This window comes from Hemicordylus capensis, chromosome 12, assembly GCF_027244095.1.
Source record: "Hemicordylus capensis ecotype Gifberg chromosome 12, rHemCap1.1.pri, whole genome shotgun sequence".
In the NCBI taxonomy this organism is placed as follows: Eukaryota; Metazoa; Chordata; class Lepidosauria; order Squamata; family Cordylidae; genus Hemicordylus; species Hemicordylus capensis.
Genome location: NC_069668.1, coordinates 1,245,037 through 1,267,837, shown reverse-complemented (window position 1 = coordinate 1,267,837; position 22,801 = coordinate 1,245,037). Strand labels below are relative to the sequence as shown.

The window sequence follows — 22,801 nt, the reverse complement described above, 5'->3', positions numbered from 1 at the left end:
AGCTCCCCCCACCCCCTGCAAGGGGGGGGTCCCTCGTAGCCCCCAGTGGGGGGGGTTTCCCTCTAGGCCCGGCCAGGGCTGCGGAGGTGCCCTCTGCTTACACCTCCATGATGCCTCTCCTCCTCCTGCTTGCTGCTGTTGCTGGGGTGGAGCTCCGCGGCGCGCTGAGGCTTCCTGGTGGGGGGGCGCCCGCCGCTCCCCGCTGCAGCTGCTCCGGACTCTGGGCGCTAATGGAGGCAGCCCTCGGCTTGGCTCATAATTGCATGATTAATGTTGCAAAAAATAAAAAAATTAAAAAAAAAATTAAAAAGGGACTGTTGCATTGGCCGGAAATCGAAACCGGGCCTCCCACGTGGCAGGCAAGAATTCTACCACTGAACCACCAATGCAGCTGCAAGGAAGGAAGGGGCTGGGCTGTCCCTGGCTTAGAAACAGAGGAGGTGGCTTTCTCCTGAGTCAGACACCCTGTGGCTACTTTGAGGTTGCAGGCAAGAGGGTCAGCCCCATCTTAGGAGCAGCACAGGAAGCGGCCATATGCTGAGTCAGGCCCTCGGTCGGGCGAGCTCAGGATTGTCTGCCCAGACTGGCAGCAGCTTCTCCCAGGTTGCAAGAGGTAGGCAGGCTTCTTTCTCAGCCCAGTCTTGGAGATGCTGCCAGGGAGGGGACTTGGGACCTTCTGCTCTTCCCTGTCCCAGAGCGGCCCCATCCCCTAAGGGGGTGGTGGTGGAATATCTTGCAGTGCTCAGACATGTAGTCTCCCATACAAATGCAAACCAGGGCAGACCCTGCTTAGCAAAGGGGACAAGTCATGCTTGCTACCACAAGACCAGCCTCTCCCTTTCAGTTTTGCTGTTGTTTGTTTGTTTGTTTGTTTGTTTGTTTGTTTGTTTGTTTGTTTGTTTGTTTGTTTTTTGGCAAATAATATTCATTTGCTGCCAGTTTCATTTCGGAAGCTGCCATATGCTGAGTCAGGCCCTGGGTTCGTGGAGCTCAGGATCGTCTGCCCAGACTGGCAGCGGCTTTTCCGAGGTTGCAGTAGGCAGGCAGGCGTCTCACTCAGCCCTATCTGGAGATGCCATGGAGATGGCATGGGGTTGGTTGGCCACTTGGAGCTTTGGATATTTTTCCCAGAGAGGAGCAGGATGGAAACACGACATCAGATCAAACCCCGGCCTCTCTCACAGGTCCCGTTTCCTTCCCCTTGGCATGTGTCCTTCAGGAACATAGGAAACTGCCACACGCTGAGTCAGACCCTTGTTCCATCCAGCTCAGTATTGTCTGCACAGACTGGCAGCGACTTCTCCAAGGTTGCAGGCAGGGTCAGTGTCTCTCAGGCAGGCCTATCTGGAGATGCTCACATGGGGATTTCAAGCCTTCTGCACACTAGCAGGCAGGGGCTCTTCCCAGAGCGGATTCTTCATCCCCTCAGGAAGATCTTCCAGTGCTCACACATGTGGCCTCCCATCCAAATGCAAACCAGGGTGGACCCTGCTTAGCCAAGGGGACTCTTCACGCTTGCTACCACAAGACCAGCAATCCTTTGCAGTGTCCAAGGACCAGGCCCACAAATTTCAGCCCATGGAGTTTTGAAGAAGGGGGTCTCAAGAGTCTACGGAATTGCTTTGGCGCATGGCAGGCAACCCTGGCTCTCCAGCGGTGGATGGACTACAGCTCCCATCAACCCCTGCTGCACTTCATTGTGACTGGAGGTGATGGGAGTTGTAGTCCACCAGCAGCTGGCAAGCCAAGGTGGCCTACGCCTGGGCTGCAGTCCATGGGGCAGTCCCACACCAATTCTGGCTGTTGGTCGTACCTCAGCGGCTGAGTGCTTACAGTGATTTTTAGCATAGAAAAGAGGTGACCGGCAAGATTGTTGCCCTTATAGCGTTCTGGGTTATCCCCACCTGCCAAACGATATGGGTCAAATTGCCATACTGAATCTCGGTCCTGAATCTCGGTCGTTTTTGCAGAGAGCAAAGGGTTAGCATGAATGGTCCCCTTTGCTAAGCAGTATCCTCCCTGGTTTGCATTTGAATGGGAGACCACATGTGTGAGCACTGGAGGAGAAGAGATTCCCCCCTTTAGGGGATGGAGCCGCTCTGGGAAGAGCATCTAGGTTCCAAGTTCCCTCCCTGGCAGCATCTCCAAGATAGGGCTGAGAGAGATTCCTGCCTGCGACCTCGGAAAAGCCGCTGCCAATCTGTGCAGACAATCCTGAGCTAGATGGATCAATAGTCTGGCTCAGTATATGGCAGCTGCTGATGTTCTCCATGGAGTCGTCTTTGGAGGACGCTTCGTCCTGCTGATCTTCATTTCCATTCCTCTGGCGGCCTCGGTGACATTTTATAGTGGTTTGTGTTTGTTTTTTTAAAAACTCTTAACAGTTTTCAAAATCGCCATTGTCAATGTGGCCGCTGCAGGCCTGCGGATCAGGGCGATCCCAGCCCGAGATTCAGGACCACACACTGCAAGCCGAACGTCTTGCAATGCCATGGCTTCTTTCCCAATTCTCAGGGGGGAAATCACCAGGAGCATTCGAGCCCCCAGATGGTCCCCCACCCCAAGCTGGCTCAAGGCCGTATGGACACAGTTCCTCATCTGCACATTTGGGGCTCGCCCAGATCTGACTTTCTTGCCGGGACCTAACCCAGCCATGTTGCTAGACAACCCCCCGTGGGACAAAGGCCCCAGTGTCCTCCCCCTCCCCGCTCCCCCAGGAAAAGTGTGCTCAGCATATCAAGGCCACAGAGCCCGCAGGATTGTGCCGACGATGGAGGAGGCCACAGTTCGGGGGCTCCGGGGTCCCTCGGTGTGCCGGTATTCGCTGCTGAGAGCGGAGAGGGCCCCACCGGCCCTATTGTGCCCAGTTCTGCCATGTGTGTGTCTTTTTTGTCATGAAAGATGTTTACTGCGCTTCGCGTTCTGCTGATCACGCCAAAGGGCCTTTTTGAACAACACAAAAATCCCAACATCCTCTATTCGTGAGAGGACTGCTTTGGGAAAGTGCAAACATGTCAACCCCCCTCCATGTATCCAAGTTCAGCTGACCGTGCAGTTAGCTAGCAGTTTCAGGCCATAGGCAGAATCTTTTCTTTCTTTCTTTTTCTTTCTTTCTCTTTCTTTCTTTTCTCCCTGTCTTCATCTTTCTTTTTCTTTCTCTTTCTTTCTTTCTTCTCTTCATTTTCTTTTCTCCCTGTCTTCATCTTCCTTCCTTCCTCTTTTCTCCCTGCCTTCACCTTTTCACCTTCCTTCCTTTCTGTTTTCTCCTTCCTTCCTTCCTTTTCTTCTGTTCTCCCTGTCGTCACCTTCCTTCCTCCCTCCCTTTTCCTTCCTTCCTTCCTTCCTTTCTTTCCCATGTCCATCTAACTTTCTTCCCATCTTCATTCCTTCCAGTTTTTCCTGCCTTTATGTCTTAGTTTTTTTTCTTCCTTCCTTTCTTCAGGTATCCTATTCCTGCCTTTGCATCTTCCATCTTACTTCATTTCAGTCCTTCCTTCCTTCCTTCCTTCCTTCCTTCCTTCCTTCCTTCCTTCCTTCCTTTCATAATCACCCTGAATATATATTTAAAAGGCCCATATTACAGCTCTCATTAGCTAATGCATTATCAACGAAACCTCCCCGAAGCAGCTTTGAACGTTGTGTGTGTGTGTGTGTGTGTGTTTAAAAATAAAAGAAACCATGTTATCAAATAAGCCACGTTTAAACTTTGTTTCTCTTTGCAGAAAAACAAAACTTTCAGTGCTGTTTCACAGGTGTTTAGCTGGTGGTGCATTTCACCACCAGATTCAGGCCCAGTGCAGAATGCCCTCTGCTTTTCTCTCCTTTTCTTTAAAAAAAAAGAAGTTTTAAAGGAACTTTCCTCATATGTTTACACGTCAATGGAAGGATTACCATAACGGCCGAAATGATTGACAAAGCACCAATGTTTCCCAGACAATCTGTAAGTCGATCATGAGGGTCCAGTTACATTGTTGTTCTTGTCCAACCTCACACCATTGGTGTGCCTGGCACTTTGCAGAGTAGCAGAGGTCCCTGCCCCAAAGAGCATACCGTTGAGTAACACAAGATACAATGGAGAAAGAGGCTACAGATGGAGGTGGGGGCGGCGGTGGGGACAGACCTGAGACTGCTTGCTTCCACACCCCGAAGGGGCTGGAAGACAGCAGAGGAGATTGCCTCTGTCCCTTGTTGCAAATTTCCCTGGTGGGCCATGGGCCCCTTTGGCAAAATGGCCCAATGGTTGCAGTGGGCAGAGATCCACTTCAAGGCCGCCGGTCAGCCTGTGGACCAAGGGTGATGCTAAAACTACTAGCCTGGGGGAGCAAAGGGGTGGCAAAGAATATTATTGGGGAGCAGTGATCTTGATGCATATTAAATACAAATACATGTATGGTAATCCAGTTTAAGAAGGCAGCCTTCTTAAAATGTGGGGCAGAGAACTGGACCGGGCCCTTCAAGTGAGGTGTGTGACCACAGAAGAACAGGGTGGAACAATGACTTCTGGTGATCCAGGCACTCTGCTTCTGAACGTCAATGTCCAAAATGTCGAAAAATTAAAATAAAAAATCCAGCCATTGTGAATTTTTTTTTTTTTAATTTCAGTGGGTAGGAACCATGCACGCATGTTAGGAACACACAGGGACTTTTTGCAGAGAGAGAGAGAGAGAGTTTGCAACAGATTTCCCAGACACTGAGACAGCTAAAACCATCTCTGATGTCCAGGCCCCTTTGATTTCCATTTTGATCTCTTCCATCAAGTGGAAATCGATTCTTGGGGGTGCGAAAGACCCAGCTGCTGACGGTGGGTGGGAGGGAGGGGAGAGGGTGGGCGGGGCCGAGCAGACCAGCTGGCAGCAAGCCCCTCCCCTTGGGGGCGGGGCCTATCGGAAGCCTCCCTGTCAAAAGGGGTCCCTCAACAGCCAGAGCAGTGCAGAGATCGGCTGGCTGGTACGTTGGACGCACAGCAGGTGAGCTGGTGGCCTGTGTCTCTGTCTGTCTCCATGGCTGAAGCGCTCTTTGGCAAAAGGTCCATTTTTAAAAAATGATCTTTCCTCTCCCCCTCTCCCTCTCCCTTTTTTTGGCAGGCATTTTGCAAAAGTTTCTTTCTCGACCCGAGAGAAGAGGAAAACTCCAGGCATGGCATCCGAGGTGAGCGATGTGTTTGGGGTTTGTTTTATTTCATAGCTCCCGAGAAAAGGTCCAAATGTCCCGGCTTTAAAAAGCGCTTCATCAGTGTTGCAACAAGCACTAGTTGGGGTTCTAACCTGGAGGTCTCACTGGCTGGGCTTTAGGGGCTGGCCAGGGCCGTTTCGGCAGCTAGGTCCCTGCCCCAAGGGTCTTGCATTAGGATGAGATGTGGATTGGTAGAGAGGTTCTCCTGTTGGCATGGAAGAGTCCAGAGGAGATACAGGAATCAGGGAAAGATCCTATGCAGTATATTTCCAATAATACTCACCAGCGTTAGCAGGTTATTGGAAAGCCATTTTCTGGGATTTAGGATAACCGTATTTACCCACATCCAAAATGAGGCTTTCCCCTCGTTCTTTCCTCTTAAATTGGGTTGGGGAGTGAGGGTCTTAAATTCAGAGTTGCCCTCTATTTGGGACAATCCAAATCAAACCTCCATGGCTTGAGGCAGTGTATCTTACTGCGAAGTAAACTGTTTCCCCAATACACCTTGTGTAAGCTAGCTGAGGCCCGCTGTCAGAGGCAGAGAACTGGGTTAAGTGGACCTTTGGGTCTGATCCAGTTTTTATTATAGGGCTGGAGGGGAGGAAAGGGGGGAAAAGGAGGGGAAATTGCCAAAGATGCTGAATGGAAATTAATCAATCCTTTATCCAATCATTACCTTGTGCGTTCTGAGCTCTTCCTCAGAAGCACCTGCAAAAAACAATGATGCAAAACTTTTTAAAAATATGTTGATATATAGGAATAATCATAAATCAAAACTATCAAAGTAGGGAAATATATCAGAAAGCCCCCTTATATTAAGCCCCCTTATTATATTATATTATATTAATTTACTGCATTATCATGCCATTTTCTGTTTCTTGAAACAATTCCCAAAATACTGAATCGAGAAGCAATCCTCGTATTTTCTTTCTCCCTTCTTTCTTTTCCCTGGGCGGCTGGGAGGCCCACCACCCAAGTTTGTCTGAACTTCTAGAAACTTGGAGCTGTTTATCTAGTTCAAAATGTATCAGCCTCCCGTAGAGCTGATTCGCAGACATTTAAACCAGAGCTGAACAACTTCGGCCTTCCAGATGTTGTTAGACTACAACTCCCATCATCCCTGACTATTTGCCGCTGTGGCTGGGGGCGATGGGAGCTGTAGTCCAATGACAGCTGGGGGGCTGAGACTGTGCATCCCTGATGTATATGATCGTAGCAGGGCATGTGATGCTTTAAAGCAGAATAAAAAATTTAAAAAGGAGAGGGTAAAAGTCCCAATCTCTGCTTTAAAAGGCCCCACAGAAATATAAAAGAGAGAGGCAGAGAGACACAACCAGCCAGTTGAATCCAAGGTGTGTGCCCCAGGATAAGGCAGTCACCAATGTGCCTAAACTTTCAGCCGTCAGAGCGGGAGATGAATTGCAGCGAATACCCCCTTAAATGTATCAGCAGCTTTATTTAGCTAAGGCACAAATGAGTCCTGCTTTTGCATTTCCCACTGCCTGTTTGAAAGTAAAGCCTCCGTTAGCCAGAGCAGTCTACCTTCAATGGGATTTCCCCGTTGTTTGGAAGTAAAACCTCCACCAGCCAGGGCTGCCGATCTTAAATGGGCTGTCTTCTCTTTCCAGTCCATGGAACTGGTGCTCGGCTCAGAAGTCTCCAAGTCAAAACACATTGAGTCAGCGTTATTTGGGGGCCGTCAGGTCAGACAAGTCTCAAAAGTGCTGATTTCAGGATGAACCCAGCTTTGGCCAGTGACCTTTGGCTAGCTCCGGAATTGCCGGAGTGGTCACATGCGGTCTTAATATTTGCTTTGAGAACGCTTGGCCATTGCATCATGGGACAGACAAGGGACTTTTGGAGTCGCTCGGGACTGATCAAACCCATAACCGGGGGTGTGTGTGTGTGTGTCTCAGTTTTGAGTCTCTGATGCTGATGGATGGAAAAGAGGCAAGCTGGCCTTGTGGGTAATGAGCATGAATTGTCCCCTTTGCTAAGCAGGGTCCGGCCCAGTTTGCACGTGAATGGGAGACTCCATGTGTGAGCACAGTAAGAGATTCGCAGTAAGATTGTGCACTGCCAGTCTGGGTAGACAGTACTTAGCTACTCGGACCAAGGGTCTGACTCAGTATTATATCTCCCGTTCTTCCAGCACTGTGCAGAGAGGAGAGCTGGTCTGGTGGGAGCCAGCATGACTTGTCCCCTTAGCTAAGCAGGGTCCACCCTGGTTTGCATATGAATGGGAGACTCGATGTGTCAGCACTGCAAGATATTCCCCTTTAGGGGATGGAGCCGCTCTGGGAAGAGCAGAAGGTTCCCAGTTCCCTCCCTGGCAGCAGCATCTCCAAGATAGGGCGGAGAGAAATTCTCGCCTGAAACCTGGGAAAAAGTGCTGCCAGTCTGAGTAGACAGTCCTGAGCTAAATAGACCAATGGCAGCTTCTTGTCCTCCTATATTAAAAAAGTTTTCAAAACACAAAAACGGCTCTAAAACATGACTAACGCTGCCAGATGGGAAGGGGCAGGCATGTCCTCCAGAGAGGACCCTGTGAAGAGAGGACAACTTGGTCCCCATGGCTGGGATTTGCGAGAGCCGTGGGCTACGTCGAGAAGGCAGCCACGGAAATGTGGGGTCAGTGGGGGCCAGTGTGGCCATGCTTACTGGTGCCTTCTGTCTTGCAGCAGAGTGAAAAACTTTATAGCGGGAGGCTCACGGGCAGCTTGGACCCCATGATGGAGAAGCTGAACTCCTCCATAGAGGTGGACCAACGCCTGTCGGAAGTCGACGTCCGCGGGAGCATAGCTTACGCCAAGGCCTTGGAGAAGGCGGGGATCCTATCCAAAGCCGAGCTGGAGAAGATCATCAGCGGGCTAGAGAAGGTACTGTGCTGATTCGATCCGGCTCGTCCTCCAAGGAGTCCCGACATGGTTAGGTTTGTCCCCACAACCTTCCTGCGAGGTAGGCTAGGTGGAGAGAGGCGTGGCTGGCCCAGAGTCGCCCGGTGGATGTGATGACTGAGTGGAGATTTGAACTCAGGTCTCTCTGGTCCTAGTCCAACCCAGGGCTGTGTGATTTTGGCCCTCTAGCTGGCTTTGGACAACAACTCCCATCATCCCCAGGCCACAGTGGTCTGGGATGATGGGAATTGTAGTCTGCCAACAGCCCAGTGGCTGAAGTTGCACACCCCTGAGCTAAATGGCTGCATACCTTAATTACCTGTGGTTCGCGGAGGAAAAGTCCGAGGGGTTTATTCTGGAGTGGCATCCAGTGGGAGGGAAAATCTAGAAAGAGAACGGATCGTCCTACACTTGATATATGTAAGCGGGAGACTGTTGTCGAAAATAAACCAGAATTTGAGGCTTGTGCGATTGAATTCTGTGCGCCTTCCCTCCACTTAATTCCCAAAACAGGGGAGACAAAATATCCACAGTCCAACTGTGGTTGTGTGAATCAGTGTGAATCGGCTCAACACGGGCCCCAAACCTCAGGAGATCTGGTGGGAACTTCCATTTGGTTTTCCTGGGCCCAACTAAGTATCACAATCACGGATGGCCTGGCCTGTTTCTGCTGTGCTGCTCTTCTGCCCCAGCAAGAGCCAACTCTGGACTCCGACTCAGACGCTGCTCAGATCCCCCATTAGCCACGTGAATGATTCTCTAACTCTTTTTCCTGGGCAGCAAGGCAGGGCAGTTAATGGCTAACGCGGATGGGATCTTTTGCTCTCTCGCAGATCTCTGAAGAGATTTCCAAGGGCACCTTGGTGATCAGCAAGTCGGACGAAGACATCCACACTACCATCGAACGCAGGCTCAAGGTTGGCTTCGCCAGTTCATTCGGACGCTTCGGACCCGTGTCGGTCCGCTTTTAAGAGTTTCTTATTGGCTGTGATGGAGACAGCCAATAAGAAAGAGAACTGAGGGGGAGAAGGAAGCGTTCATTCCAATCAAGTGGCTTCCAGACCCGGCTGGGATTGATGTTCACAAATCGTAAAGTCCTGGTAGGCTTTGGGCTGTGCGGCTTAGAAATCTGGCTCTAGCACAGCCTCCTCCAGCCATTGGCTGAACTTCTGTGATGTCACGAAATGCGTGTGAACGTTCTGTTAGGGAGGAATCAGTAAAGAATGTGGATAATTCAGTAACAGACCTTGAATTTGCATAGCAAATAGAGGCCGGTCAAGGCTGTAGTCCTCATGATCGTTGTTGCTCATAATAAATATGATGGAGTCCGTCTCCCTGCTGCCGGTGAGTGTTCCTGGTTTCAGCGGGCGGCCTCCAGAAATTGAGGCAGCCACGGGACCGTTGGGAGGATCAGCCGTCTTGGGTTGCCCCCCAATTCGAACCCTTCTCTCTCTTTCAGGAGCTGATTGGAGATGTGGCTGGGAAACTTCACACTGGACGGAGCAGGAATGATCAAGTAGGAATACTCTGCCCTGTGGCTTTGCCGTTTGTACTTGTTGAAAAAAGAATCTATTTGGGGCTTCCTGCACGAATGCAATGGGTGGTATCGGGGGTGGCAGTCTAAAAATCCGTACACTCATTTTAAAAAATAATGTTTCTAGACCTTAAGGTGGTGAAAATCTCAGCTGTGTAGAGAGCGGAGGAGGACACTTTCTCCTTTCCCCAGGACTAGCTGAAGAGCGTGATGCAAGAGTTGGGCTGCAGATCGGCCTGGGAGTAAACCCATTGCACCCCACATGGCTTGCTTCAGTGTAAACATGCACAGGGTTGCTGGAGCGTCTCCAAGGCAGAGCAGTCCTTAAACCCCCACGTTCCTGGGTTGAAGGATCGGACTGACCTTCCTGCTCATACCTATTTGCATGAGAACAGCTTCCCAGCTGTGCTTGCACAACTCTTGGTAGCTTTCTGGGACCCCTGACCCCTCCTCCGTCTATTTGCTGAGCTTGTCTTTCCTCCTGACATTCCATCTTCCCAGCTCCAATAGCCGAAACACAGAATACAATGAGCTCTTTGTGTGCAGATGAGTTTCCCTTATCCCTGGCTTTTCTGTGTCCTTGCTCTCTGGACCCCATGCGCGCTGTGGCATGGCCGGGTCCTTTTCTCTTTGGGAAGATGGCCTCCGTCGCTTATTCCTATAGCCCTGTCTCCCTCTAGCTCAGAACTGCAGTTGAGAGGCAGCGTGGCCTGCTGGTTAAAGAGCTGGTCTGCATTTCTGGAGGTGCTGGGTTCAAGTCCTGCTTATTCTCACACTGGACGGCTGCCTCCAGTTCACCCAGCAATGAAGGGGTACCTGATCCTTGCCACGTCGTAACTTATGTCCGCTCGGGTTCAGTCCCCGGCATCTCCAGGCTCCGGAATCCTGGAGAGCTGCTGCTGCCAGTCAGTGTAGGGTAGACTGAGCTAGATGAATCAAGGGCAGGCTCATATCTTCATCAGGGGCACTCTCAGTTGGCTTTGCCTGCAGAAGGCCCCAGGTTCAACCCCTGGCAGCATCTCCAGGTAGGGCTGGGAAAGACCTCTGACTGAAATCCGGAGAACTGCTGCCAGTCAGAGCAGACAATACTCTGACGATACCAGAGTAGATGGACCAAGGGTCTGACTTGGGCAGCTGTGTTCAGCAGGGCTGACCCTGGGGTTTTGGGCACCCTAGGTGAAATTTAACTTTGCCCTTCCCCTCCCCAGCCTAGAAGCACAAAGCCCCGGGTTCAGATGACTGGCTAGCAGGGCAGACCAGCCAATGACTGGCCTGTGCTGGTTTGAGGATCCAGTGGGAGAGAGTTCCCAAGTCTATTAGAGGGGCAAAACCCGAACATTGCAGAGATGGGGAAAATAGGCTGCCGTGAATCTGGAAATCCAGCCTGGAACCATTTCTTTTTGGAAGTGAATGTGGAGGCAGGCGATTCGTCTTCCGGGGAGGGAGTGTGGCTGGCGGGACGAGCTGTTTCTTGGGAGCTGAGGTGCAAGGAGCAGAGAAGGCTGTGTCTTTTGGAGTGGGGGTGGGAGGGGGGAGAAGGGTGCAGGATTATATCTCCCATTCTTCCAGCACTGTGCAGTACTGTGCACTCTGCACTGTGCAAAGAGGAGAGCTGGTCTTGTAGTAGTCAGAATGACTGGTCCCCTCAGCTAAGCAGGGTCCACCCTGGTTTGCATTTGAATCAGAGACTAGAAGTGTGAGCACCGTGAGATCTTCCCCTCAGGGGATGGAGCCGCTCTGGGAAGAGCTGAAGGTTCCAGGTTCCCTCCCTGGCAGCATCTCCAACGACATAGGGCTGAGAGAGACTCCTGCCCGCAACCTAGGAGAAGCCGCTGCCGGTCTGTGAAGACAATACTGAGCAAGATAGACCAAGGGTCAGACTCAGTATAGGGCAGCTTCCTATGGTCCTACTTCAGGGGTGCAATCCAAGAGGGAAAGAAAGAATCACAGGCAGGCTCCCTGCTGGCACTGTTTATATGCCCCCCCCCACCAACTCGTGTCCCAGAGAGACCACCTAGGACTTCCCAGTGGGGCCGGGCATCCAAAGTCATAAAGTACCGTATTTACCCAAATAGAAGATGAGACTGAATATTCACCCCTTTAAAAAATACAGGTCATACCTGTATTTACCTGAAAAGTCAGAATTTAAGATGAAACCCCCACTCCCCATTTCTAACATCAAAGAACTGGGGGAGGGGAAACTAGTCTTGGGTTCAGGTAAATACGGTAACCTGCAGTTCTCTCTCTTTCTCTCTCTCACGCTCTCTGTTCTTTTTTCTTCTTCTTTTTTTTTTTTTGCAGATTGTGACCGACTTGAGGCTGCTCATGAAGAGCTCGATCACGATGCTCTCCTCTCACCTGCAGCAGCTCATCCGCACTCTGGTGGAACGCGCTTCCGCGTAAGTTCAGCGGCCTGCCCCCCCCAACACCTGTGCTTCGAAGGTAGACTGCCCCTGGGTAGGAAGGCTCTGTTTCGACCTGGTGACTAATGGCCCCGGAGCTTCGGTCTCCATAAATGTGTGTTCTCTCCATCCCCTTTTAAGGTCCCCCAACATACAAATACGAATGCGACGAATATTTGTATACTGCTTTTCAACAAAAGTCCCCAAAGCGATCTACAGAGATATAAATAGAAATAAATTTAAAAACAAACAAACAAACAAACACATCCCCAGCCATAGTGGCCCATTGGGATGATGGGAGTTGTAGTCCAGCATCCACAAGGGTGTGTGTGAGTGGGATGGAGTTGTGCATCCCTGTTCTAGTCCGTTGATCTGGTTCTGGAAAAACAGTTAGATCCCTTCCCACCGTGGCCAAGGAAGTCTGTAAGAAGGGCATGAAAGTGGACTAGCTGGGCTCAAGTATCTGGTAGACTGTGTTGGTACATGGAGGTTTCACTGATAGTATTCAAAAAAAATATGGGGGATCGCTGCGAGTAGAACCCTGCGAGTAGAAACCCCTCGTGGGTGGGAACAGAGCCCGTCTTCTTTTGCTTCGGAAGCTTTGTAAAGTCCTTCATGCCCTGATGATGCCATAGGATTGATGAATAGCCCTTGCCCAAAAATGTGAGTTTATTTCCTCTGTTTTTTGCTGCAGCGAAATTGAGGTGATCCTTCCTGGGTACACCCACCTGCAAAGAGCTCAGCCAATCAGATGGAGTCATCTTCTGCTCAGGTAACCAATCCTCTCCCACGCCCTCCAGCCATTTGGCCAAGATCAAGGGTGTGTGTGTGTGTTTGTAGGGCACAGGCTACTGTCTGTAAGGAAAGGCTACCTCTGAGCACACACAGAGTGGCTTTCCCCTCGCCAATTAATCCCAGAAAGAATAGAATGTTGGCTCGAAGGAGAATATGGGTCTGGAGGCTGCAACTTCCAAGCCAAGATGGCCTTAACATCTTCCTCTTGCTAGATATTTGGGTTATTTTATTTTATTTTATTTTTCCCACACTTTCTCTCTCTCTCTCTCTCTCTCTCTTTCTCCAATAGCCATGCAGTGGCTTTGACTCGGGATTTGGAACGTCTCTCAGAAATAAAGAAGAGGATCAGCATCCTGCCTTTGGGAAGGCAAGTGGGGTCATCTTTGGGTTGGCGGGGAGATGTTATGGCTTCCGCTGAAACCAGTAACGTCTGTTGTGGACCAAGTTCCTCCATAAGAACAGCCCTGTGGATCAGACCCAAAGCCCATCTAGTCCAGCCTCCTGTTTCTCACACACTGGCCCACCAGATGCCTCTAGGGAGCCCATGGGCAAGATATGAAGGCAGGCCCTCTCTCCTGCTGTTGCTCCCCTGCAACTGGGATTTGGAGGCATCCTGCCTCTGAGGCTGGAGGTGGCCTCTAGCCATCCACACTAGTAGCCATTGATAGCCCTGCCCTCCGTGAATTTGTCTAAGCCCTGCTAGAGCCATCTGAGCTGGTGGCCGTCACCAAATCCCGTGGCAGAGAGTCCCACAGATTAAGTAACTGCAGTGTGCGTGTATGGAGAAAATACTGGCTATCATAGTCTGACATCCGGAGACCCAAGTCTGAAAAGTGCTGCGTTGGGGTTCTCCTCTCCAGATGTGTCTGGACTACAACTCCCATCATCCACAGAGGCGCTCTCTCTTTGCAGGAAAGAGCTGCGTCGGCCAGTTTGTGACCAAAAGCAGAAACTTCTCTCGCAAACACACACCATGAGACAAAGAGTTTGTGAGTTCTTACTGCTTTGAGGAGGGGGGTCTTTCTAACTTTCTCTCTCCCTCACAGTGGGGCTCTGGCCGGCAACCCCCTGGGCCTGGATCGCGAACTGATCCGTAAAGGTGAGTTGGACGTCTCCGATTTTAAAAATGCAAAAAACCACACAAACACCCCCCCCCCAGATTCCTGCAAAGAAGTGAGGAAAAACTGCAGGCTGCCAGAAGAGGTCTAAATTCCGGCTGCACCATGCACTTACCTGGTGCCTTGTACCGAGTCAGACCCTTCGTCCATCTAGCTCAGTATTGACTACTCTGACTGGCAGCAGCTCTCCAAGGTTTCAGGCAGGAGCCTTTCCGAGCCATTCCTGGAGATGCTGCTAGGGAGGGAACCTGGGACCTAGATGCTGCCCCACTGAGCCCTGGCCCCATTCCCGAAGGGAAATATCTTGAAGCACATGTAGCCACCCATCCAAGTGCAAACCAAGGCAGACCCTGCTTAGCAACGGGGACCATTCATGCTCGCTGCCACGCGGCCAGCTCTCCTCGACACTTTTGCTCTCTTTTCATTTTTAACTACAGAACTGGACTTCATTTCCATCAGCATCAACAGCATCGATGCGGTTAGCGACCGTGACTTTGTGGGTAGGTGCCTCGCTTTGCTGTTTCCTCGGGGCAGAGCCTGGACTGGGAGGGAAGGTCTTCAGAGCAAGCTGGCCATCGCCGAGAAAATGAACAAATACTAGTCCAGGGGGGGTGGCCAAGCGGAGGCATCCTGGCTGTTGGGCTACAAATCCCATCACGCCCTGCAAAAAAAATCCCAAAGTGGCAGTGGGTGATGGGTGTCGTAGTCCAACAGCTAGAGACACTCAGCTTGGCCACCCTGGACTGGAAGCGTGAAGGCTCTGGAGCACGGGCAACCTAGTCTGTATCGTGGGTGTGCAGAGAGGCTGAACAAATTAGTTTGCAAACTTTGGCTAGCAAGAAAATAAGTTCTTTCTCTTGGGGCGGGTGTTTCTCTTCTCTCCAGTGGAGTTCCTTTCCACCTCTTCCCTGATCATGATCCACCTGAGTCGCCTGGCCGAAGATCTGATCCTCTTCGCCACCACGGAGTTTGGCTTCATCACTCTCTCCGATGCGTTCTGGTAGTAACCCATTTATCTCCTCCGTCCCTATCCCTCCCAGGAGCCGAGAGCGGTGAGCACAGTCCTGCTCACCCTCGCGACAACCCTGTGAGGTCGGTCAGGCAGAGAGAGACACTGCAGGCCCAGAGACACCCCCCGTGGATTTCACGGCAGGGTGGGGATTCGAACCCGGGTCTCTCCAGTCCTTAACTGGGAAGCTTGCAGTTCTACTCGCCCCTACGGGGCCTTCCCTGGAGAGGACACGCACAGATCAAGCCGTGCGACGCGGGCGTCGGGGTGGGCGCCTGCCCATCCCGCCCCTCTGCATTAGCAAATCTGTGTGGCCACGCTCTCTCTGGGGCCGGCAATTTTTATGTATTTATTTTTGGAGCCACCCAATCTGACGGCCCTCTGTTTGGATTCCTCAGCACTGGGAGCAGCCTGATGCCCCAGAAGAAGAATCCGGACAGCCTCGAATTGATCCGCAGCAAGGCTGGTCGTGTGGTGGGAAGGGTGAGTCGTGCAAAATAGTGCGGCGTGCAAGGAAGGGGGGGCCGACAGGAGAGGGGCTTTTGGGAACGGGAAAGAACGAGGAAGAAGCTCAGAGAGAGAGGAGAAGTACGGCCGTGGAAGCATGAGGACTAGGAACTTGAAGGCCATCTTGGTAGACTGCGGGAGGAGAGCTGGGCCTTGTGGCAGCAAGTATGAATTGTCCCCTTTGCTAAGCAGGGCCTGCCCTGGTTTGCATTTGAATGGGAGACGACTTGTGAGCACTGTAAGGTTCTCCCCTGAGGGGAAGGGGCCATAGATCAGTGGGACGTCATCTGTGTAGATGGTTCCCTGGCAGCATCTCCAAGACAGGGCTGGGAGAGATTCCTGCCTGCAACGTTGGAGCAGCTGCTGCCAGTCTGGGTAGACAACACCGAGCAAGACGGACTCAGTAGACGGCAGTCCTGTTCCGATGGCTTTGCTGCAGGTGGGAGAGAAAACGAGGTGTCAAACAGTGGTCTTCTGTGTGGGTTGGAGAAAGGGGAATATAATGACCCTGCCACAGAGTTCCTGCAAGGTCCTTGGGCAAGTCACCTGTGTGAATGAAAGGGGACAGGCAATCCCCAGAGGGTGTTTGAAAAAACAACAACAATCAATCCAGTGGATTTAGTTATGCATTCAGCCAAAGGAAACCACAGGTCTCTGGGGCGCCAGGAGTCAAAATCGGCTTGACGGTACACTTCGCCTTCACCTTACTAAATCTTGCTTCTCTCTTCCCCTGCAGACTACTGGAATGCTCATCGTTCTGAAGGGTCTCCCCAGTGCCTATAACAAGGATTTGCAGGTAAATGGACGCTGGGTGGGCCCCAATCCTGGGTTGGGCTGGGTCCCCGTTTCCCACGTCCAGAGCTCCAAATTCCTGATCTTTTGCTGGTCTCCACCCCCGACAGGAGGACAAGGAGGCCGTGATTGATGTCATCGATACCCTGAGTACCGTGCTCCAGGTGACCACCGGTGTGATCTCGACTCTCCAGGTGAGAAATGTGGGAGGCTGGGGGACTTCCAAGGAGCTGGATTTCAGCTGCCCATTGGGATTGCAGGGCTGCCATCTTCGGCCATTTCCAAATCCGGGCGCCTAGTTTGCATATGATGTAAACAGTGATGTAAATACATCTGCATCTGATGTGTATGATGAAAATAATTTTTGAGCCGAAGAGCGGCCGCACGTTTTTGCTCCATAACTCCGCTTCTACAAGGGCTTTTGGGGTTTTTGTTTTGTTTTGATGAAAGCTAAAATCTGGGCAAACCTGGACGGGCTAAGCAATCCAGGTGAGATGCTTAAAATCCGGGCGAAAGCCAAAATTCTGGCGGTCAAGGCAACTCTAATTGGGAAGAATCTCCATCTCTCCCTTTCTAGAGCTTTCCAAAGGCGGGCATGCTAGCAGCCCCAGAGTCCGGCTCTGTGCAGAGATCCAATGCTAACGTTCTCGGCCGCTTCCCTTCCAGATCAACAAGGAAGCCATGGAGAAAGCCCTGAGCCCTGAGATGCTGGCTACGGACCTGGCCAACTACCTGGTCCGCAAAGGGGTGAGTGTCCAGAGATCTGGGGTCCGGTGAGACCCAGCCCCCTTGCTGGAAGGAGAAACCCCACAACGGAACGCCCTTTCTTCGAGTCTGCATGGTGTTCACACGCGCTTGGCACACACAGGCTGTATTTACTCCTGTCTGGGTCTGCCGTACCCTGATCTTTGCCATGTTGCCCGAGAAATGCCAGCTTCGGAGCAGCTGAGGGTTGCTCCTCCCCTCCTGACCACGCGCCTCTCTGCCCCGCAGATGCCGTTCAGACAAGCTCACACTGCCGTCGGGAAGGCAGTCCATTTAGCTGAGAGCAAGGGAGTGACCCTCAACCATCTCTCCGTGGAGGACCTGAAGACCATTACGTACATAGCCTTTTTCTAAATGTGGCTTTCGCCCTTGAAGAGTTTCCCCAGGCCCCTTACAGGACTGGGCCCGGAGGGGACGTCTTGCTGAACTTTCACAGTCCGATCCAAACGTCAAGGTCTTATGGTTTGGGACAGGACGATACGGCACTGCAATTATCACGCAATAGCCGTCTGAGTAAGGTGGTTGGTTCCATTTTGTAGAATTGGGAGGTGGGGTCCATCTAAAACAAAGCCTGTACCCCCAACAAAATTATGAGCTAGGGAAAACAGGGATGGGGGAGTTAGATATGCATCGAAAGCCCTAGCAAAATGTCCATGAAGATGGCGGGAAGGGCAAGCCGGTAGAGTCATGTTTCTGGCATTTGGGAGATGCTTAGCATGGAGAAAGACCCAGGTTTGATTTCTGACAGCATCTCTAGGGATGATTATGGTGGATATTTATATACTGCTTTTCAGCCAAAGTCCCCCAACCAACATAGATATGCTTAAAATGGCTCCCTGTCCCCAAAGGGCTCACGATCTGAAAAAGAAACCTAAGACAGACGCCAGTAATAGCCACTGGAGGGGTGCTGGGGACGGGGACAGGTAGGGCCAGTTGCTCTCCCCCTGCTCAATAAAGAGAATCGCCACTTTGAAAAGGTGCCTCTTTGCTGGGAAAGAGCTGGGAAGGACTCCTGCCTGAAACCTTGGAGAGGCACTGCCAGTCAGTGTAGGCAAAAGTGACCCGGATGGACCGAGGGTCTGACTCAGTAGGAGGCAGCTTCTGATGTTCCTCTGAGAGTGTCTCCTCCAGGTCAAAATCCAGGCGATACTTGGTCACACCAGAGAGTGACCCAGAGGCACAATGCAGTCGTTGGCCTTCTGGACGCAGAAAGCTGCTGCCTACTGAGTCAGACCCTTGGCCCGTCTAGCTCAGTGTCGTCGACACTGACTGGCAGCAGCTCTTCGAGCCTCTCACACCTTAACTGACTCCCTTTCTCCGCCTGCCTCCTTCCTCCAGCCCCATGATCGGAAGCGACGTGGCCCAGGTGTTCAACCACCAGAGCAGCGTGGAGCAGTACACCTCGCCCGGAGGCACGGCCAAGAGCAGCGTGACCACCCAGATCGAGCAGATCAAGGAGCTGCTGAAGAAGCAGAAAGAATAAGCTCAGCGTGTGGGAAGGGAGAGGACCGATCCCATCGCTGCGGGTTTCTGCTGACCCCATTTAATCCTGAGTTAATAAACTGCAGTGGTGCATTGGATTTCACTGAGAGCGCTGGTGTGGCCTGGTTTCTTGTCTCCTCTCTCCTCTCTCTCGGTGGGTTGGGGAGCCATGCGCAGACTCTGAGGGGCACTTGGGTGGTTGACACTGAAGGTGAACAGCTGGGGATGGGGGGGTATAGCTTGATAGCTGCTGCCAGTCAGTGTAGGCAAGGCTAAGCTAGAAGGACCAACGGTCTGACTCAGGAGGCAGCAGCCTCCGAGGGAGCAATTCAGTATAAGGTGCAACCTGAAATAATAGGCTCCTGGAGAGGGATGGGGTTCCCTGGAGGTCATCTATCTGACCCCCGGCTCAGTGCAGGAAACTGCTACAGTGTCCCTGACGGACAGCCATCCAGTCTCTGTTTGAAAAGCTCTAGAAAAGCCCGCCATGTCACGACGCAGGCTGTTCCACTGGCCATAGCCCTTACAGCTAGGAAATTATTCCTACTGTCTAGCCCAAATCTGCTTCCTGAATATTTCAACCCATGGGTTCTAATCCTGTCCTCAGGAGCCACAGAGAACAAATCCACTCCTCTTCCTATGGGGCTGCCCTTCAGATATTTGAAGGCGGTTCTCATATCACCCCCCGAGTCTTCTCTTCCCCAGGCTAAACTTCCCCGACTCCTTCAAATATTCCTCATAGGACCTGTTTTCCAAACCTTTCACCATCCTGGTTGCCTTCCTGCGAACCCCTTCCAGTTTATCAACGCTCTTCTTAAAATATGGGGCCCAGAGCTGGTATTGCTAGTGAGGTCTGACAAGTGCTAAAGCAGCCTAGGATTGTATTAGGTTTTTTTGCTGCTGCATCACGCTGCTGGCTCATCTTCAACTTGCAGTTCATTATGGCCACTTCCAATATGTCACCATTGCTATGTAGGTATCTTACTAAGAAGGCGCCACATGGATTTGACCTGGTCTCAGGCTTGCGAAATATGAAAGGAGTCCCTTCTGAGCATACACAGATTGCCCTTCTCTTGCTGCACAAAAGCAAGACACAGTGACTTAATTCCGACATGATGAGACCCGATGGATGGGAAATTGTTTATAAAGTGAACACTCTGATTATAAATCTACAAGCCATATGGCTTTGTCTAGGCAAAGGAGATGAAACGTGTACAGAAACCGACATGAATAATCAACAGAAGAGCAAAGAGACATAGCCGCAATACTTAAATGTTATTATTCAAGGTGCGATGGGATGTAAAGGCAAACAAAACCCCTAACCCGCCCTTCCAATTAACTGCAACACAATTTAATATACTACAAAATAACCAGACATACGCAATGGAATCTTGAGCCATTGAGGTCTCCAATAAAAGCAAGTGGACTATTATATACACAGTTTGACATAAATCAACCCATGACTACAATAAACAGAGCAGACAAACTGATAGCAAATAAGTCCGAAATTGACATCTCTGTCAACACAATACTGACACTCCAGCCAGAGACCCGAATTTGTGAGGAAGGAAATAAGGAATCTTATCTGCAAAAAGACACACTCGAGTCTTTTCTTTTGCCCCTTTTGCATTTCAAATTTGCAAGCATTCGGCGCACAACTGGGTCCCTAGACCCCCCTGCTCTTTGCCAAAGATGGTGCTGCATCCTGAGCAAGTGCAGAGTGCATTCTCCTTCAGGCAAGAAGTAGCATTTAAAAATTAAGTGGAAGGGCAGAGTGCCTTTAAGCATGCACAGAGGGCTTTCCCTTTCAGCAGGAAAGAGCTCTTTCCTTTGCAGAGGGCCTTATAGTTGGACGGAGTGCCTTTATGCATGTGCAGAAGGCCTCTCTCTTTGAGCAGGACTTATATATGCACAGAGTGCCTTTAAGCATGCACAGAGGGCTTTCCCTTTCTGCAGGAAAGAGCTTCTAAAATATAGATGTGTGTCTTTAAGCATGCACAAAGGGCTTTCCCTTTGAGCAGGAAAGAGCTTTTAAACATATCTAGGGACAGAGTGCCTTTAAGCGACTCCTGGTGTCCACAGAGCCCTGTGGTTGTCTTTGGTAGAATACAGGAGGGGTTGACCATTGCCTCCTCTCGCGCAGCATAAGATGATGATGCCTTTCAGCATCTTCCAATATCGCTGCTGCCCAATATAGGTTTATACACACACACACATATAAAATATTTGTGTGAGTGTGCAGAGAGAGAGAGAGAGAGAGAGAGAGAGAGAGAGAGAGAGAGAGAGAGAGGATGACTGCAAAGGGTTCAAGCACCTGGTGCAACGGCAATTAATTGTACAATCTTACTTTTGACCGCAAATTGAGTGTAGAATTTCACATAGCAAGCAATCCTGGTACACATTGTATACAATGTCCTAAGGCTATAAACACACCTACAAAAAACCAAAACCAGTCCCCAGACACCTTAAAACCATCCCAGTCCTTTCCGTAACCAAACGTTTGAGCAAAAATATCAAGAAGGCAGTGGGCCACTGTGTGAAACAGGATGCTGGACGGAGGCAGCCGCGGAGAACATAAGAACAGCCCTGCTGGATCAGGCCCAAGAAGGCCCATCTACTAGTCCAGCATCCTGTTTCACACAGTGGCCCACCAGATGCCGCTGGAAGCCACAGGCAGGAGTTGAAAGGGGCTTGTCCTCCCTCCTGCTGTTACTCCCCTGCAACTGGTACTGAGAGGCATCCTGCCTTTGAGGCTGGAGGTGGCCTGTAGTCCTCCGACTAGTAGCCGTTGATAGACCTCTCCCCCATGAAGTTATATCCAAACCCCTCTTCAGGCCATCCAGGCTGTCGCCACATCTTGTGGCAGAGAATTCCACAAGTTGATGATGCCTTGTGTGTAAAAGTACCTCCGTTTGCTGGTCCTAGACCTCCTGGCAATCAATTTCATGGAGTGACCCCTGGTTCTAGTGTTGTGTGAGAGGGAGAAGAATTTTTCTCTCTCCACTTTCTCCACACCATTAATGATTTTATAGACCTCTATCCTGTCTCCCCGCAGTCGTCTTTTTTCTGAACTAAATAGCCCCAGGTGTTGTAGTCTTGCCTCATAAGAAAGGTGCTCCAGGCCCCTGATCATCTTGGTTGCCCTCTTCTGCACCTTCTCCAGTTCTACAATGTCTTTTTTCAGATGTGGTGGCCAGAATTGGACGCAGTACTCCAAGTGTGGCCGCACCATAGTTTTGTATAAGGGCATTATAATATTAGCAGTTTTATTTTCAGTCCCCTTCCTAATGATCCCTAGCATGGAATTGGCCTTTTTCACAGCTGCCGCACACTGAGTCGACACTTTCAACGAGCTGTCCACCACAACCCCAAGATCCCTCTCCTGGTCAGTCACCGACAGCTCGGATCCCATCAATTCCAAAGCATACCTTAATTCTGTGAAGATGTTTGCAGCACGTGGTCCCTGGGCTATCTGGAGGGCCCGCGCCAAAGTGATAAGCTCTGCAAACCGTGCTAAAGTACCTGGGGAAAGAGATTCATCTCCAGAACTTCAAGGCCAGTCACTCCTGCCTAGCCAGCTTTACGTTGTCTTTTCTGCATGAAGCTGCTTCCATCTATATGCATCCTGGAGCTTTAAGATCAGGGCGGCTGGCATAGGTGCTGTCCACAGCTTGCAAGCAAACAGGTTCTTGGTCTTATGCAGGCTCAAAAAGGAAGTAAAGCAGCTGGATTGGGAGCAGAGGTAGTAGAGAGAGCCAGCGTGGTGTAGTGGTCAGAGTGTTGAACTAGGGCCGGGGAGACCCAAGTTCAAATCCCCATTCAGCCATGATACTTGCTGGGTGACTCTGGGCCAGTCACTTCTCCCTCAACCTAACCTACTTCACAGGGTTGTTGTGAGGAGAAACTTCACTATGTACTCTGGGCTCCTTGGAGGAAGAGATAACCCTGAGAGCTGCATTATCTGACAGCGTAGTGTAGTGTTTAGAGTGCTGGACTAGGACTCGGGAGACCCGAGTTCAAATCCCCATTCAGCCATGATCCTTGCTGGGTGACTCTGGGCCAGTCACTTCTCTCTCAGCATAGCCTACTTCACAGGGTTGTTGTGAAAGAGAAACTCAAGTATGTAGTGCACCGCTCTGGGCTCCTTGGAGGAAGAGCGGGATAGAAAATGTTAATAATAATAATAATAATAATAATAATAATAATAATAGAGCTATGGTCTCCCCTGGGTTCCCCATCAAAGCCACATGATAACAAAACTGAGTCTAGGGGTATTTTCCAGATCTCAGAGAGAGAGTATATATTTGTATAGACATGCTTCTAAGCAT

At 50.9% G+C, this 22,801-nt stretch overlaps 1 protein-coding gene and 1 non-coding gene across 3 annotated transcripts; one reads left to right on the top strand and one right to left on the bottom strand.

The window, feature by feature from the left end:
- Positions 1-318: 318 nt before the first annotated feature.
- On the bottom strand, positions 319-389 carry TRNAG-GCC (transfer RNA glycine (anticodon GCC)). The gene has a single exon. It is a non-coding gene; the product is annotated as a tRNA-Gly (tRNA).
- Positions 390-4,882: 4,493 nt separating this feature from the next.
- LOC128336048 (argininosuccinate lyase-like) lies at positions 4,883-18,582 on the top strand. 2 transcript variants are annotated; one of them, XM_053275178.1, is made up of 17 exons: positions 4,883-4,967; positions 5,085-5,148; positions 7,857-8,051; positions 8,903-8,986; positions 9,529-9,585; positions 11,905-12,002; positions 12,700-12,777; positions 13,090-13,167; positions 13,847-13,899; positions 14,356-14,418; positions 14,804-14,918; positions 15,326-15,410; positions 16,171-16,230; positions 16,337-16,420; positions 16,893-16,973; positions 17,220-17,326; positions 18,330-18,582. In XM_053275178.1, the coding sequence occupies exons 2-17, from the start codon at positions 5,137-5,139 to the stop codon at positions 18,472-18,474; spliced, it is 1,395 nt and encodes a 464-aa protein (XP_053131153.1). In that variant the 5' UTR covers positions 4,883-4,967; positions 5,085-5,136; the 3' UTR covers positions 18,475-18,582. The 2 variants fall into 2 exon arrangements, with proteins under 2 accessions (XP_053131153.1, XP_053131152.1); XM_053275177.1 differs by having other exon boundaries at positions 7,854-8,051.
- The last annotated feature ends 4,219 nt before the right edge of the window (positions 18,583-22,801 follow it).